Raw genomic sequence first — 13,739 nt, 5'->3', positions numbered from 1 at the left:
AGTGATCTTGATTACATAAGATAAAAGAAACTGCAAATTCTACTTTGCAGTTAATTTAACCCTTGTGTAAGCACAAGCGGTACATCATAGTTTGTACTTCAGCTAGAAGTCTTGTGTTGCAGTTATGCGTGTGGCTTAGGTCCTATTTTAATTTCTTTTCTAGGGAAAGCACGTGTGCAGCAGCTAGCGGAGAACACGAGATATTTCAGGAGACGACTTAAAGAGATGGGTTTTATCATCTATGGAAATGAAGATTCCCCAGTTGTGCCTCTGATGCTCTACATGCCAGCAAAAATTGGGTAGGTTTAACAGGGAAACTTCTCACCTGTCTTCTCTAAAGCTAGGATGGTACAAGAATATTAAGACCGAGTCTTAAGAAACATGGAAACTTCCTGCAAGTGATCTTGGGAAAATTGAGGCTTGTAGCTTGTGGCAGCAAGAAAGCACTTCAGGGTAGCTGTTTTACCACTACATGCCATGTTTTTAAAGTTGGGTTTGGGTTTTTTGGGGTTGTTTTGGGGGTTGTTTTGTTTTTTCCATGTTATTTCTATGCAAAGTGCATATATGAGGTAAAGAAAAGCTGAAATTGAATTAAAATTAACATTAAGTCACTAGAAGAATCTTTTTACCAGCTCCTGAATCAGAAGCCGTCAACATTTCCACAGGTGAACTCTGAAATTTAAAAAAGGAAAAAGCAGGGGGTGGGATATGATGGGACACAGCAACCTGTATTTGATGAATCCCAAGTCTTTTAATAAGTCTGGATTTAACAGCTCAGGTACTGTTACTGTAAATACTAATCGAACTGTAAGCTTCATAAATGCTTACGGACATGTGGGCTGCTGTGTGCATAATTACAGCTAAAATTCTGCAAGCAGGATATAATGTATACATTAAAATTTTTTGCAACATAAACAAAGCCTGATTTCAAGGATAACTTGGCTTTGGTAGCTGCTTTTCAGCGTCTGTGTATAATGCAGTGCTCAACCAACACTTCTGAATTTGGAAAGCATGGCTTCGTTTTAAGCCCTAAGAAACATCTGTAGTATTCTAGCTCAGGCTTCAGTCTGGCTAAGTACTGTGGTTCTGTGAGGAAACAAATGTCTTGTAGCATTCTGCGTGAAGCTAGAACAGTCTTCCTCCACCCTTCTCAGTATAACCAAATTTAAAAGGCCTTTAACCTTTATAGGTGCTGTAGAATCTGCAGTGTGTGCCATCTAGCACACAGAGGCATACTGTTTCGGTTGCCCAGCTGCTCTACCAACCAGTACAATCTTTTCCCTGGAAATATTCATGGAAATGTTTATTAGCTTAGCAGTTGGGCCAGTAACTTAAAAATGAAAAGGAAATGGAGCTCTGATGTAGATCCTAAGGGCCAGCTCTCATCAGATCTACTTCATCCTTTCTTTGTCTCTTGTGGTCTGCTTTTAAAATAGTTTGAAAGTACTAAATGGATACAAAATTAAGTGTATCACTGTGCACATATTTATGAGGAAAATAGTTGCAGCAGAAGTAAAAGGCAGAAATATTATAAACCTAGTAAAAGGATGTTATTTTTACACATCCTTTTAAGCCTCAAGTTCATTGCTGCTGCATCTGAAGACAAGGTCAGTTCAAAAAGAACTGTTTCCTATGGCCTGTAGACACACCCACAATTGCGCTGCCATTACAGAAAGGATCTAGATCTTCGTGCCTCTCATCACATAAGTCAAAGCCACTGATTTCTCTAATCCCCGTAAGAACTTGGTGTCAGATTAGGTTATCTCAATTTATTGTGGCAATTCAGTGGTTCCCCTGGTAGTCACTTAAAAAGTGGTGCATTCTGTGACACTGTAATGTACTTTAATTGAATTAAATTGGTGAAAACAAACCAACTTGAAATTGCAGACACTTTAGGGGATTGCAGCAAGTGGGATTCCTTGTATAGTCTATCTTCCAAGCCAAAATCCCTCTTTCCTATTGGGAAGATTTCCAATCTTAGGTTACAAATCCGAAAGATCAGCCCCTGCCCCCTCTAATCTTTTAGCTTTGCTAGAATTTAATACAATGAAACCTTTTGAGGAGGACCACCTTAGGAATAAATTAAAAAATGGCCTTCGTGAATAGGCATTCTGCCTTTAGAAGAAAGCACTGCAAGCTCCAAATTGTGGCCTTGCAGGCTTGCTTCAACAAAGACCTGTATGGTTAAACATACGGAGACCTTCATGTTGCTGCTGCATTGCCATCACTGGTATCATTCTGATCTTTCTTGTTCTCTCTGGAAGTGCATTTGGACGTGAGATGCTGAAGCGGAACATCGGTGTTGTGGTTGTGGGCTTCCCTGCCACCCCCATCATCGAGTCCAGAGCCAGATTCTGTTTGTCTGCAGCTCATACCAAAGAGATGCTTGACAGAGTAAGTGTCTCATCTTGTTTTTCTTTTGCTCATGCCTTCTACAAACAGATACAGCAACTGTCTATTTTTTTTTTTTTTTTTAGACTGGTTCAGTGTTTGGTACACAAACTATTAAATCTAATGTTTAAAGCCTTGTAGTAGAGCTCAGAACCTAAGCTAGGTTGAGTCATGACTTTGGACTTCAGGAGAGTAAACTGTCCTGTTCAGAGGCTTGCTTGAAAGAATCCCATAGGATATGGTCCCGAAGAGAGGTGGTGTCCAGGAAAGCTAGTTGGTTCTCCCACGCCCAAAGAATGATGCATTCTGACTTACAGGAGGATAGTTGTGGTGGGAAACCTGCACAGATGAACAAACCAACAAATATATAAAACATAAATAGGTGCAAGGTGGCCCAGGAGGAATAGAGACAGTTGTGAGCACGCAGGGATGGGGACAGGAAATCCGAAACCTACCTGGAGGCTGTCAAAGGACATGAAATGCAGCAGGCAGGCCTTTTATAGGGTTATTGGCAGCATGAGGAAGAGTAGAGAAAATGTGGGGCTGTTGCTGAATGGCACACGTGACAAATGACATGCAAGAGGCCAGGGTACTCAATGCCTCTGTTGCTTCAGTCTTTACTGATGAGACTTGCCTTCAGGAATCCTGGGCCCACAAGGTCAGTGGAAAAACATGGAACAATGAAGACTTACCCTTGGTGTAAAGGAGGGTCAAATAAGGGAACAAACTGAACACTGACAAGTCCATGGGACCTGATAGGATACACCCACAAGTGTTGAGGGAGCTGGCTGTCACTGCAAGGATGCTCTTGATTACAATCTTTGGAAGGTCCTGGTGAATGGAGATTGGAAAAAAGCAAATGACAACACTAACTTCAAGAAGGGCAAGAAGTGTGATATGAGGAACAACAGGTTGAGAAGCCTCACCTTGGTCTTTGGGAAGATGGAGAAAAAAAAATCCTTTCAACTATTTTTAAACACTTTGTAGATAAGAAGTTGATTTGGACTAGTCATCAATGAAGGGGAAATCATGCCCAGTGTCCAGATATGATAAGATGGTAACACTTCAGTACATGAACAGCAAATGGGGCATACAAACAGATGTTTACTAATGTAAAAAAAAAAAAAATTAAACTTTTCATATTTCACTGCCACAAAATGTTCAAATCAAGGGCTGAAAATAGCTTTTTTTAAATTTCAGTTTTGTTAGGAATAATAGGCAATGGTGAGTGCAGTTTGGTAATATATATTTAGTGTCAGTATGTATCAGTTAAGTAATCCGCCATATATCTGCAGTGCTGCGTTTGCTTCTGAGTTCTTTCTGCCTTCTAAGACCCAAGTTCCTTCCCTGCTACTCTTCCTGTCATTATCCCAGTTCAGTGCTTCTGTTCCAAATGAAAATTCTGAAGCAGTATCTCTAGAGAAGGTTCCCTTCTTCTCTTCCTTTCTCTCAGTACAAAATGAACAGTGTCACAGGCTTGGCGCAGAACATGGTAATAGAACTGGTTGCATTGACTCAAATGAGGGAGCAGTAACTTCTGGCCAGATGGATGTGGAGGGGATGAATGGGGAGGAGGTAGGAAAAGAAAGAAACCTGAAGCCTCTGAAATCATATTGCTGCGAACTGAGCTACAATTGAAACTGTGCGCATTCGGTGTGCTGGCACTACCTGAGCATTCATGCAGTCTTGCTGTTGGTTAGATTCTTGGTCTGCTCTCAGAGTTATTAGCTGGAGTCTTTACCATAACCAGCTGCTTCTGCAGGGTCTATGTAAGTACTATTCTTGCTCTTTTCCAAAAACAACCTGTAACTTTTATTATTCTGCTTTAAAAATGCTTTTTTCCTGTCAATTCTCTTACCAGTCTTTCTGCTTTCCAGAAAATATTTCAGGTTTTATGCTTTTAATGAAAACTTTTTTCTAGAGTATCTCTCTAGGTGCTAAATGCTCTAAATGGAGGAAATGGTTTTTTAATACATTAGGGCTTGTCTGCCTAAGAAAAGTAATCCAGGACAAAATGAGATGTGAATTTTGAAGCGAATGAAAAAATCCTGATTTAGCTCAGCATGTGGAGGCTTTATTCAAAGTTGGTGTAATCCACTTCAATGTTCAAAACAGCTGCATGCTCTGAACCCAGAACATTGGCAAGAGGAGTTAATAAGGAGCAAATCTTTGCAGCAGTGATTTTTGTGTTGTGTTTTCTTGTGATGCAGTGAAAGGGAATTGATATCAGGCAGTTAATCATTAAGAATGCCCTTGGATCTGATCCCTCTGCTGAACTGTGGCAATAATATCCAGGAAGAAAAGGAACTGAAATGAATAGACTTTGAGAGAGCTGGTAGAGAGCTTCTTCAAGTCAGTGACACAGAGGAGAACTTGGTAGACCATCTGTGCATGCATGGATGTTAACTAGGACTCTTACAGCATTTAATTTTTTTTCTAAGCAAAATTTATCTGGGTTTGGAGCCCAAGGAAGAGAAGCTTGTCTTGTAAATGCTGATATTTGTAATGCTTCCTTGTTCATATTAAGTAAACCCACATGATGAGGAACAGTTCTCTGTTACAATTTTAACAGGTTTATGTAAATAAAACTTCCTTGCCTGAAAATATTTGGCTCAGGATCAGAGTGAAGTCCCTCATAACCTGCATCCCTGTGGGCTGGTGCTTTCTTTTCAGTGATGAAAAATATATTACACTCTTGTGAAGTCAGAGTTCACCAATGCCATTTCCTTTGTAGTCTTTGCTGGTCACATGGTCCTTTTTGGTTTAAATTAATAAAATCCTAAATCTGCATTCAAGAGTAACAGTTAACAGACTCTTTCAACAGAAATTCAACCTTAAATTGTTTCCATATGGGATCTTTACTTAAAGCTCTGGCAAACTGTGCCCACGCTTTTGTTTTGGTTTTTACCGAGGTCCAACTTCTGGGTTTGTCGTTCACCCAGATTTTGGAGTGGAGAGGATTTTGCTGCCAGATACAACAAGCATGAGGGGCCATTGTTTAAAGAAACAAAAACTTGAACTATCCATCCAGGAAGAAAAAGTATGTAGGAATATTAACACTCGTCTGCCAACTATTCTCGGGAGACAGGCGTTAGACCCGGAACATGTTAAAATGGGGTCATTAATGTTGAAGTTAGTGGCGTTCTGAAGAAATGCTGAATGTAACTATCTGAATAAATTTATAATTCAAGGGAGTGCAGAATGCCAGGTTTTGAGTTCAGAAATCACATTGGACTTGGAAGTCATCTTCTGAGCTAATTTCTTTGTCACTTGCCTACATAATTGGTATCACATACTGTTGTAGAGTTGTCTGCGGCAACTAATTTGTTTTGTACCTTGCTCCAGGAGTGCTCCGTAGAGAAATGAATTGAAATTTAGGGCTTGGCTTTTAATAAACCCTATTGCAAATGAGTGTCTTATCAAAGAGATTGCAACATAAAAAAAGAATGATTAACTGAGCCGGGACTTTCCTCATCTCTTATGCTAGCAGATGTTTGATCTCTGGTAAACTTCATAACATTTGCATTCAGGTCAAAATGGTGAAAGGTTTTGTTAGCTCACTAACAGTGTCCTGAGCCATCAGTTGACTGAGTGTTGCCTTTGTGGCAACCTCAGTCATTGGGACTTAGTTTGTAAGGAGAACATACTTGTGATCCTATCCAGAATAACTTTTTTCATTCCTTGAATTGCCTGGCAAAAACGTCCCATGCAGTGTTGTTTGCAGTGTGTCTCTATTTGTACGTGGACAATACAAATTAATCAAATGTAGATATAACAAATGAAACAGTAGAACTTGTTAGTGCAGTATTGAAGTTTGCCTTTTGCTATCTTGCTGTTTAAAAAATACAGTCAGTCAGAGATGTATACTACTAACACACGTTTTCATACTGAATTATACATGAAGAGGAGTCGAACCTACACATACATATTTTTTTCTGCTTCAGCTGTGTTACTTCCAGGAAGGGAGGTTGTTCTTGTTTTTTTTCTGTCTATGAATAGTCATGGTTGGGGGGAGATGACTGCAAATTTGAGTTAGTATTGCTGGATATTATGATCCTGCCTTGGAAGTGGAGTAGTTTGGTAGGTGCAGAGTCACTCTCAGTTAAGTTATCAGTGCTATTCGCTTGGTCTTGAGACTTCTGAATGCTAAAATCAAAACCAAGTCCTAGGCACCTCTGAAGCTACAGACTTCTAGCATAGTGAAGTCTTGCTTACGTAAAATGGCTGTCCAGTAATCTGCAGGCATGCAAAAAGGAAGATATGCTGATAACTTGCATCTGTCTCCTCTGCTGATCTACTGTGGTCTTTTTCTCAGGCTTTAAAAGAAATTGATGAAGTTGGGGACCTTTTGCAACTGAAATATTCCCGTCACCGTTTGGTACCTCTCTTGGACCGACCGTTTGACGAGACAACATATGAAGAAACAGAAGACTGAACTCCCTCCATGTGCCTTGGTGGGAGGGACACACCCTGTGGGACACTCCATGGCACGCAGGACACAGCATCCATGTACAACACATTTAGGACTGCTTAGCATAAAAGACATTTCCTCACAATACTGAAGTGGCCACGTGAGCTCTAAATGGCATTTTGTAAATAGGGAGAGGAGAAAAAAGGCTTTGATTCCTGTGTCTTCAGGGTCTGGCCCTAGAGGTGCTCGGCCTCAATTTTTCGTGTTGCTTTTTTTATTTTATTTGTCTCAATGAATTCACAGCAACCTGAGCTGACTGTGGCTCATCAGCTCAGACTTTGTATGCCCCATTAGCCTTGCAAATGCTGACTGAGATGTTCTGAGCATGTGTGATGCTGGCATGGCAGCATTTCCAGTGTCACTGCTAGGTGCCTGACCTTCCCAGTAAGGAGTAAGCTGACCTGTCTGTTCTTGGAGTCTTCCTAAAGAAACTCTGAATTGCTAACTTTGACATATTTAACAAGATGGATAATCAACCAAAGTTGCTTTTTCTTTTGCAGTTACTTGTGTTTAAAACATAAATTTAGCCTTTTTAAAATAAATGTATTGTTGACATGTCACTGACAGGACCATTGTTCCCAAACATTATTTAGTTTTGTAAGCCACAGACAGAAGGACTTCTGGGACTCTAGCTTCTTTTCCTTCCCAGTATGGATGCCAGATTGTCTCCTGGTTTTGACACTAATTGTCCTCTTGATATGGGGTAAGTGATGGAAAGGGGATTTTTGTTTTTAAATGGGCTGTGTTTTGTCTTCCAACATACTAATGTTTAAAAAAAAAAAAAAAAAAAGGTAGTTCTAATGTATGTTGCTTTCTCATCTTCAGATTAATTTTTCTTGCTTTGGAATTATCATACAATCATGAACAAGTCACTGCTAAGTTCTAGAAGGGTGCTCTTGGAATTAAGTAAAACATGGCAAGACTTGTGCTTCTTAAGACCAGCACCCCTCAGATGCAGGCCTATAAAATGGATGATTATTAGGAGAGCCACTTCATGCAGATCTGTGAAAGACTAATTGCTGCCCTTTTTCTAATTCACCATTTCTTGTCATATACGAGGTGTTCTTCATTGATCTTGTTGCTGAAGGCTTTTATGCAAAGAATTTAGACATCTTGGAACTTATAATGCATTACATTTTGGCTAGGCCACAAGTTTTGGCAGCTTTTTGTCTGTGTAGGCCTTCCCTGAAGAGAGAATGTCCTCACAACTGCATGTAGTTTGACATCTTTTGCGTTTCTGTTAACTGCAAGATCAAATTAATCTTTGCTGAGCTGGTTGCTGTTTGGAATCTTTTATTTGCAAGTTCCACAATGTCTTACTGTGAGTTTAAAATAGACACCTTTACTCTAGCACACCTTAGAGGTGGTCTGCTGCTTAGTCATTGCATCTTTTATTCTTTTGGTGAGCAGAATGGATCATTGAAAGGCACCAAAAATTTTATAACAGCAATCAGTTGTGGTATAGTTTGTTTATGTATTTTATACTTTGGACATGCGGAGTTTCTGCAGAGATAGTAAAACTTTAATGTGTCAACTGAGCTGGGCCAGCTCTTCATTAGCAAGATGCTTTAAGTTCTTCTGTGTTCACTCTGCAACTAACAGGTTTGGTCACTAGAACCAAGCAGTTCTGCAGATACATCTGGTGATTTCAAGCAGAATTGGCTTCTATTTGTAGAATGTCTATCTTAATGTGTTTATAGATCTTGTTCCATTTTAATGTAATGGAACTTCAAAATTCTGATTTTTTTTTTTCTTTTTACCATTGCATTTTAGAAATCCAATTTGAGAAAAATTAAAATTGACTGTTTGAAAATGGGTTCAGATAACTGTTTTTGTCATAGTTCACTAATATTGATTTACTCACCACCTGGAGCATAGCATGTGCATAGTTCAAGAAGTCTGTAACCTGTATGTGCAATTTTGATAGCTATGGAGTTAGTCTCATTTGTTCCGCCACAGAGTGAGTAAACTAAATTACACAGACTTACTTTCTTGCCTGTGTTCTGCCTAGCACTAGCTCTTAACATTCCAGCAGATGACCTGCTGCTTTCTGACTTCAAGAAGCTTTACCTCAAAGAATTGTTGCTTCTTTTTCTGAATTATAGTAGGGAACAAGAGGAGGTTAGTGCGGGAAGCCCTAACTCCAGCCCTAATCCTGTTGACTTGATCATGGAAGGGTTTCAGACTGGAGAAAACAGACAAACTTGAATGCATAGGCATGGGTCAGTAGGGAGCTAGCTTGAGCATTCTTGGACGTACAGCGTGCTTGTGTCTGCGTAGCCAAGTCAATTTGAAAACTGTGATGTACTGAGTTACAAGTTCTGCAAGTCTTGAGTCTTAATCTTTTCTTCAGGATTCAGTTGTAGTGCAGCTGGTCTTTAGAAGGGAGAAAAACAGCTGCATAAATCTCAGTAATTTAGATAACTCCTGCATAACACTTCTGAAATTGTCAGTGTTTTAAAGCTACCAATCCTCATTGGGATTCCAGTTGCACTTGTTGAGGAAACTGTGTTCATGCTAAACTTCTGCCTTTCAGTATCTTTCTATCATGCTGTCTGCATATGACACTGAATTCTGCATTGCAAAGACATTTCAGTAATCATTCAGGCAGTCATTAGCATTTGCAAACTGCTTGGTTACATTTCAACTGTGCCGTATCTTTTTTGGGAAGCAACCCCACCCCTCAGGAGGCCTTTTATTCACAGGAACCTGTTTTGCCAAAGTCTGGTACCTGTTGGAACTGCTTCTGAAAAAGAAGTCCAAGATTTTGCACTTTTAAGCCAGTAATTCACTGAGTGTGAAAGCCAGGAAAATCTTTTCACAACTACTAAAAAACTCTGCTCCCACAAGAGAAGGAACAGACCACTTCTGGTTTGTACTAGGCAAACCTACAGCATGAATGCTGTCACAGTATGTGTAGGATGGATTGCTGCTTTGATATTTATGCACTGACCAGAAATCTGTTTCCTTTTTGTCCTGGCAGTAGAAGTGAGTGAAAGAACCAATCTTGAGAGATCACAAAGGAAGAAAAGCTGCTTAAGAAATAGACTTCAGTCCCTGCCAACTGTTCTGAGACATTCTAATTGAAAGTGACTCCTGGTATTTCTTAAGGGATGCAAAATTCAAAAGAAAATGAAGGCTGCTTTTGAACAAAGGATTTTGCCCTATACAGTATATTGGCTAAACTTATACAATAGTTACCTTCCCATACCTCTCTGAAGAACTTAGCAGGCAAGACTTTGCTTCTGCTGAGCGAAGAGTTTAGAACCATTATAGTTTTCAAGGCTGATGGCCACGTTCTTTTCCTCTTAAGAAAACTGAGAAGCTCCTATTACTGAGCATCAGTAGAGAGTGAGAGATCTGCTTCTTGTTAGAAACTGGCCTTCCCAAGTAGACCTTTGTCTTAAGGAGCCTGATTCATGATTTTGGTTTTAGTTTTTGGCAGAGAATAAACCAAATCTTGTGTTAAGATTTTCATGGCTTTTATTATTACACAAGACACAAAGTTTTGTACAATATGTGTATATGGTATAATTCAACTCTTTTTTAGTTACTATATTTTTTTCCCCTTCTAAGTAGCATCCTTAAAGAGCTGTTCTAGTTCTGTAGTTACTGGTATATCATACTTCTGCTTTAGGCAAAGACTCAGGAGTGAACTGACCGAACATCTTAATGTAATGAAGTCATTCAGTGAAGGAATTGTGTCATGCATCATGATCTTGCTGTTTTCTCTAAGAGTGCAGAAGTGGTGCCCACTGTCAGAGTAGGAACCTGCCTTCACAGAAGCAGTAAAGGGAAGTATGCCCGTGAAATCAGTGACACAGCCCAGTGCTGTGTGAATAAAGGACCAGTACAGCAGAGATGGAGAAAAGGGGCAGTCAGTCATTGCTTATTCTCAGCTGTACAGGGATCTTTCATATGTACTTGACCAAACGTCCCTAAGACAGGAATGCAACTTTCAGTGCCCAAAGGGACGCTTCTCTAAAGCTTTTCCACACCAAGTAAATACTGTTTCTCCTTCTATGCAAATTTTAATTTCTTTACTTTTGAAAAGTATTTGGCTTACAGCTGTTAGCTTGTCCAGAAGCCATGTTATCCATTCAGGCAGATCATAGGAGAGGTTGGAGGAAAACCATGAGCATGAGCTCTCCATTTCACCTGGGACAACACCTCACAGCATTAGATCTGGAGCGCTATGCATGAGCTCCTTTGCTGCATCACAGAGAAGGAAACTTGCGGAGGTTTATCCCAATATACAATGCTCAGTCAAAATTTATACAGTTTATATGTACAGTTCATGTATATTATTTTTACAGTTTATCCTCTGCCTGTGAAAGTGTCAAGCATGCTGGGTTCTATGTGGGTGGCACCTTCTGCACAGAGATCTGAGATACCTGTGGTCTGTTCTGTTCCAGCACAAGTGAAGCGCTGAGCTGTGTGGGAATAATTCCTAGTATGACCCCTCAGCAGGCTCTGGTGCTGGACCACTGTTTTGGAAAAGCACCAGTTAGAAAGAAAGGAAAAAAACCCACACACAACTCCCCAGATGCCATAGTGATGACTTGTAGTCCTGTAGCATCCCCAGCTTTGCAGTTGTTCATCTGTTTAAGGATTTGGGTGTGAAGCTAGAGCACAACCATGAAGTGCTTTGTGTGAAGTATTGTGCTTTATTTTTCACTAAAAAGTGTCTGGTGCAGACATTGGAGCTGTTGAGTTTGCATCTCCAAAAGGGGTTGGGAGAAAGAGATGACGACTGTGGTATGCATTGAAGGCCTAAAACTGTGACTCTTGTTGTGAAGAATTTAGATTAAAACTGACCTTGATGAATGCAGTGGATTTTAACCCATGGAAGAATACTCTGTGCTTTTAGTTAAGCAATATGTACTGCTGTTTTCTTGGAGGGAGAGGTTCAACTCAATTTGTGTTTGATCCTGGCAGCTGTTTTAAGGAGCAGAAGAGGTGTCTGTATGTGAAGGCCAAAAGCAGTGCAGCTCTCTGTACTGCTGTTCTGTGTTAGCAAGCATTGGTAGCTTGTTCCTGCGCTGCTCAAAGTGGGAGGATTATGGAGAGGGTCAGGAACTTCAGAAGCAGTGGCAGCTAGCAGATTAATTTCTTCAACAGTCGTGAACAGGTCTCTCGACTTGAATATGCCACGGGTTGGTGCTGTTCCAAAAAATACCCCTGGTGAAGTGAAACGTGCACACCATCTATCTGACTGCTGTAAAGCTTTCCTCTTTTGCCAAATCTCATCCTGTTCAGGCAGTATTTCTGCTACCCCCTAACGGTGTATTACGCTAACTGCATCTCCAGTCTTCCGATACTATGACTTTCAGACCAGTTTGAGAGATGACAGGAACGTTGGAGCCTGAGGCTTTAGGCTAGCAGCCCCAAAGCCAATGGTGGCCCACATTTCCACAAGCCCCTGGGCAGAAATAACAAGTCACAGCACTTTGTCTTAAATTGCACTGTATTCTTATGCCTCTGTATTGCTATAATGTACATATATATCGGATTTCTTTTGTAGATAAGACATTTTAGATAAAATTTTTAAATGGGCTCCCCAAAAAATATTTTATGCCAGATGTCTAATTTTTTTTACACTTGGGATTACATGAAGTTGGATGCTCTGTGGGCAGGGAAAAGATAAATGGATGGTACATTGGCTTTAAAAAGGTAACAATGCATGTTAAAAAAAAATAAAAAATGGAGAAAAAACTGCTAGGGAAAAAAAAATCCATTCAAATCTATTCTATGTTCTGCATAATAAAGACTTGAAAAAAGTAAAGCTGCATTGTGATTTTTTTTTTTTTTTAAATGCTAATAAGGCTTTTCCCCTGAAGGGGAGAGCAACCCCTTTCCTGCCCCATCCCTGTACAACACATCCCCTCAAAAAAAGGCACCCAACACACGAATTTCAGAGTTTGATGCTGGAATTGCTGGGTAAAATTGTCGCCTGTTTGAGAGCTCAGGCTAATCAGTGTCCTCACTCCAGCACCAGGAAGCCTTGCACGTGTGGTGGGATGCTCAGCAGTTTCTTACCAGTCTTGGGTCTGTCACACAGTGACAGCCCTGTATGATGCACAGTCTGGAGAAGCTGATTCTGCTGTGGAGAGACAGCTCTACAGAGGTTCTGCTGGTCCTGAGGTCTTGCCCACCTGCAGTCCATGCTGGCCATGTAATGCTGGCTCCACTAAGAAGTCAGCCTGCCACCCTTGGGTGCTGCTAGTGTGGGGCTGCTATCAGCTGTCATGCTGCTAAAGGGATGTTTTAAAGGCTTCTTGATACATCCCACATGGTATTCTTGACCTCACATCTGTCCTGCACTCTGTGCTTGGATTTAAACATTTCCTTTCATTCATCTCAGCCCTAAGTTTGTGTAAACCAGATGTCGGTAATCAAAAAGGAGGTGTGGGTCCTGTTTTCGACTGCGGGTGCACAAATCGGCCCAGGTGCGTTGCAGGGTTGTGCTCAGGCTGCTGTAGAATGCTGGATTTAGGGTTTCTGTGCTAGGTGTCCCTTTCTGGGGGCCGTGCCAGCACCGGCACTTCTCCTCAGTGGGCTGCAAAACCTCCTTTCAGTATCTTTCCCTAATAATACCTTCATGATAATTTTGCTCACAGGCTGATGGATGCCTGTGGAGATCCTGGAAAAGAAGCTTTCCAGATCCCAGGTACCCAGCAGCACCGTATTGCTAGCGGGCTCTGGGGACTAGGAAAGATGCTGGCGGCGCAGGAGAGAGCAGATCAAAGAACCAGGGCTTATTTCGAGTGATGGAAACTTCCTCTCGCAGCGCGGGAACAGCCGGAGCGTTCAGCGGGGAGCACAGAGCCCCGCTTTTGCCCCAGTCCCTGCGCTGAGCCCGCGGCCCCACTCGGTA

At 41.0% G+C, this 13,739-nt stretch overlaps 1 protein-coding gene across 1 annotated transcript in view; it reads left to right on the top strand.

The window, feature by feature from the left end:
- SPTLC2 (serine palmitoyltransferase long chain base subunit 2) overlaps positions 1–7,422 on the top strand; it is a 78,981-nt gene extending 71,559 nt beyond the window's left edge. Inside the window, exons 10-12 of the mRNA XM_061463684.1 lie at positions 164–299; positions 2,265–2,394; positions 6,707–7,422. Coding sequence (XP_061319668.1) covers positions 164–299; positions 2,265–2,394; positions 6,707–6,826 — 386 coding nt within the window. The 3' untranslated portion in view covers positions 6,827–7,422. The remainder of the gene's footprint in view (positions 1–163; positions 300–2,264; positions 2,395–6,706) is intronic.
- Positions 7,423–13,739: the final 6,317 nt, after the last annotated feature.

The sequence above is a fragment of the Pezoporus flaviventris genome, unplaced genomic scaffold (genome assembly GCF_033815535.1).
Source record: "Pezoporus flaviventris isolate CSIRO_AGI_PZ_B2104156 unplaced genomic scaffold, CSIRO_AGI_Pfla_v1 ptg000036l, whole genome shotgun sequence".
In the NCBI taxonomy this organism is placed as follows: Eukaryota; Metazoa; Chordata; class Aves; order Psittaciformes; family Psittacidae; genus Pezoporus; species Pezoporus flaviventris.
This window is presented reverse-complemented; position numbering and strand designations above follow the sequence as displayed.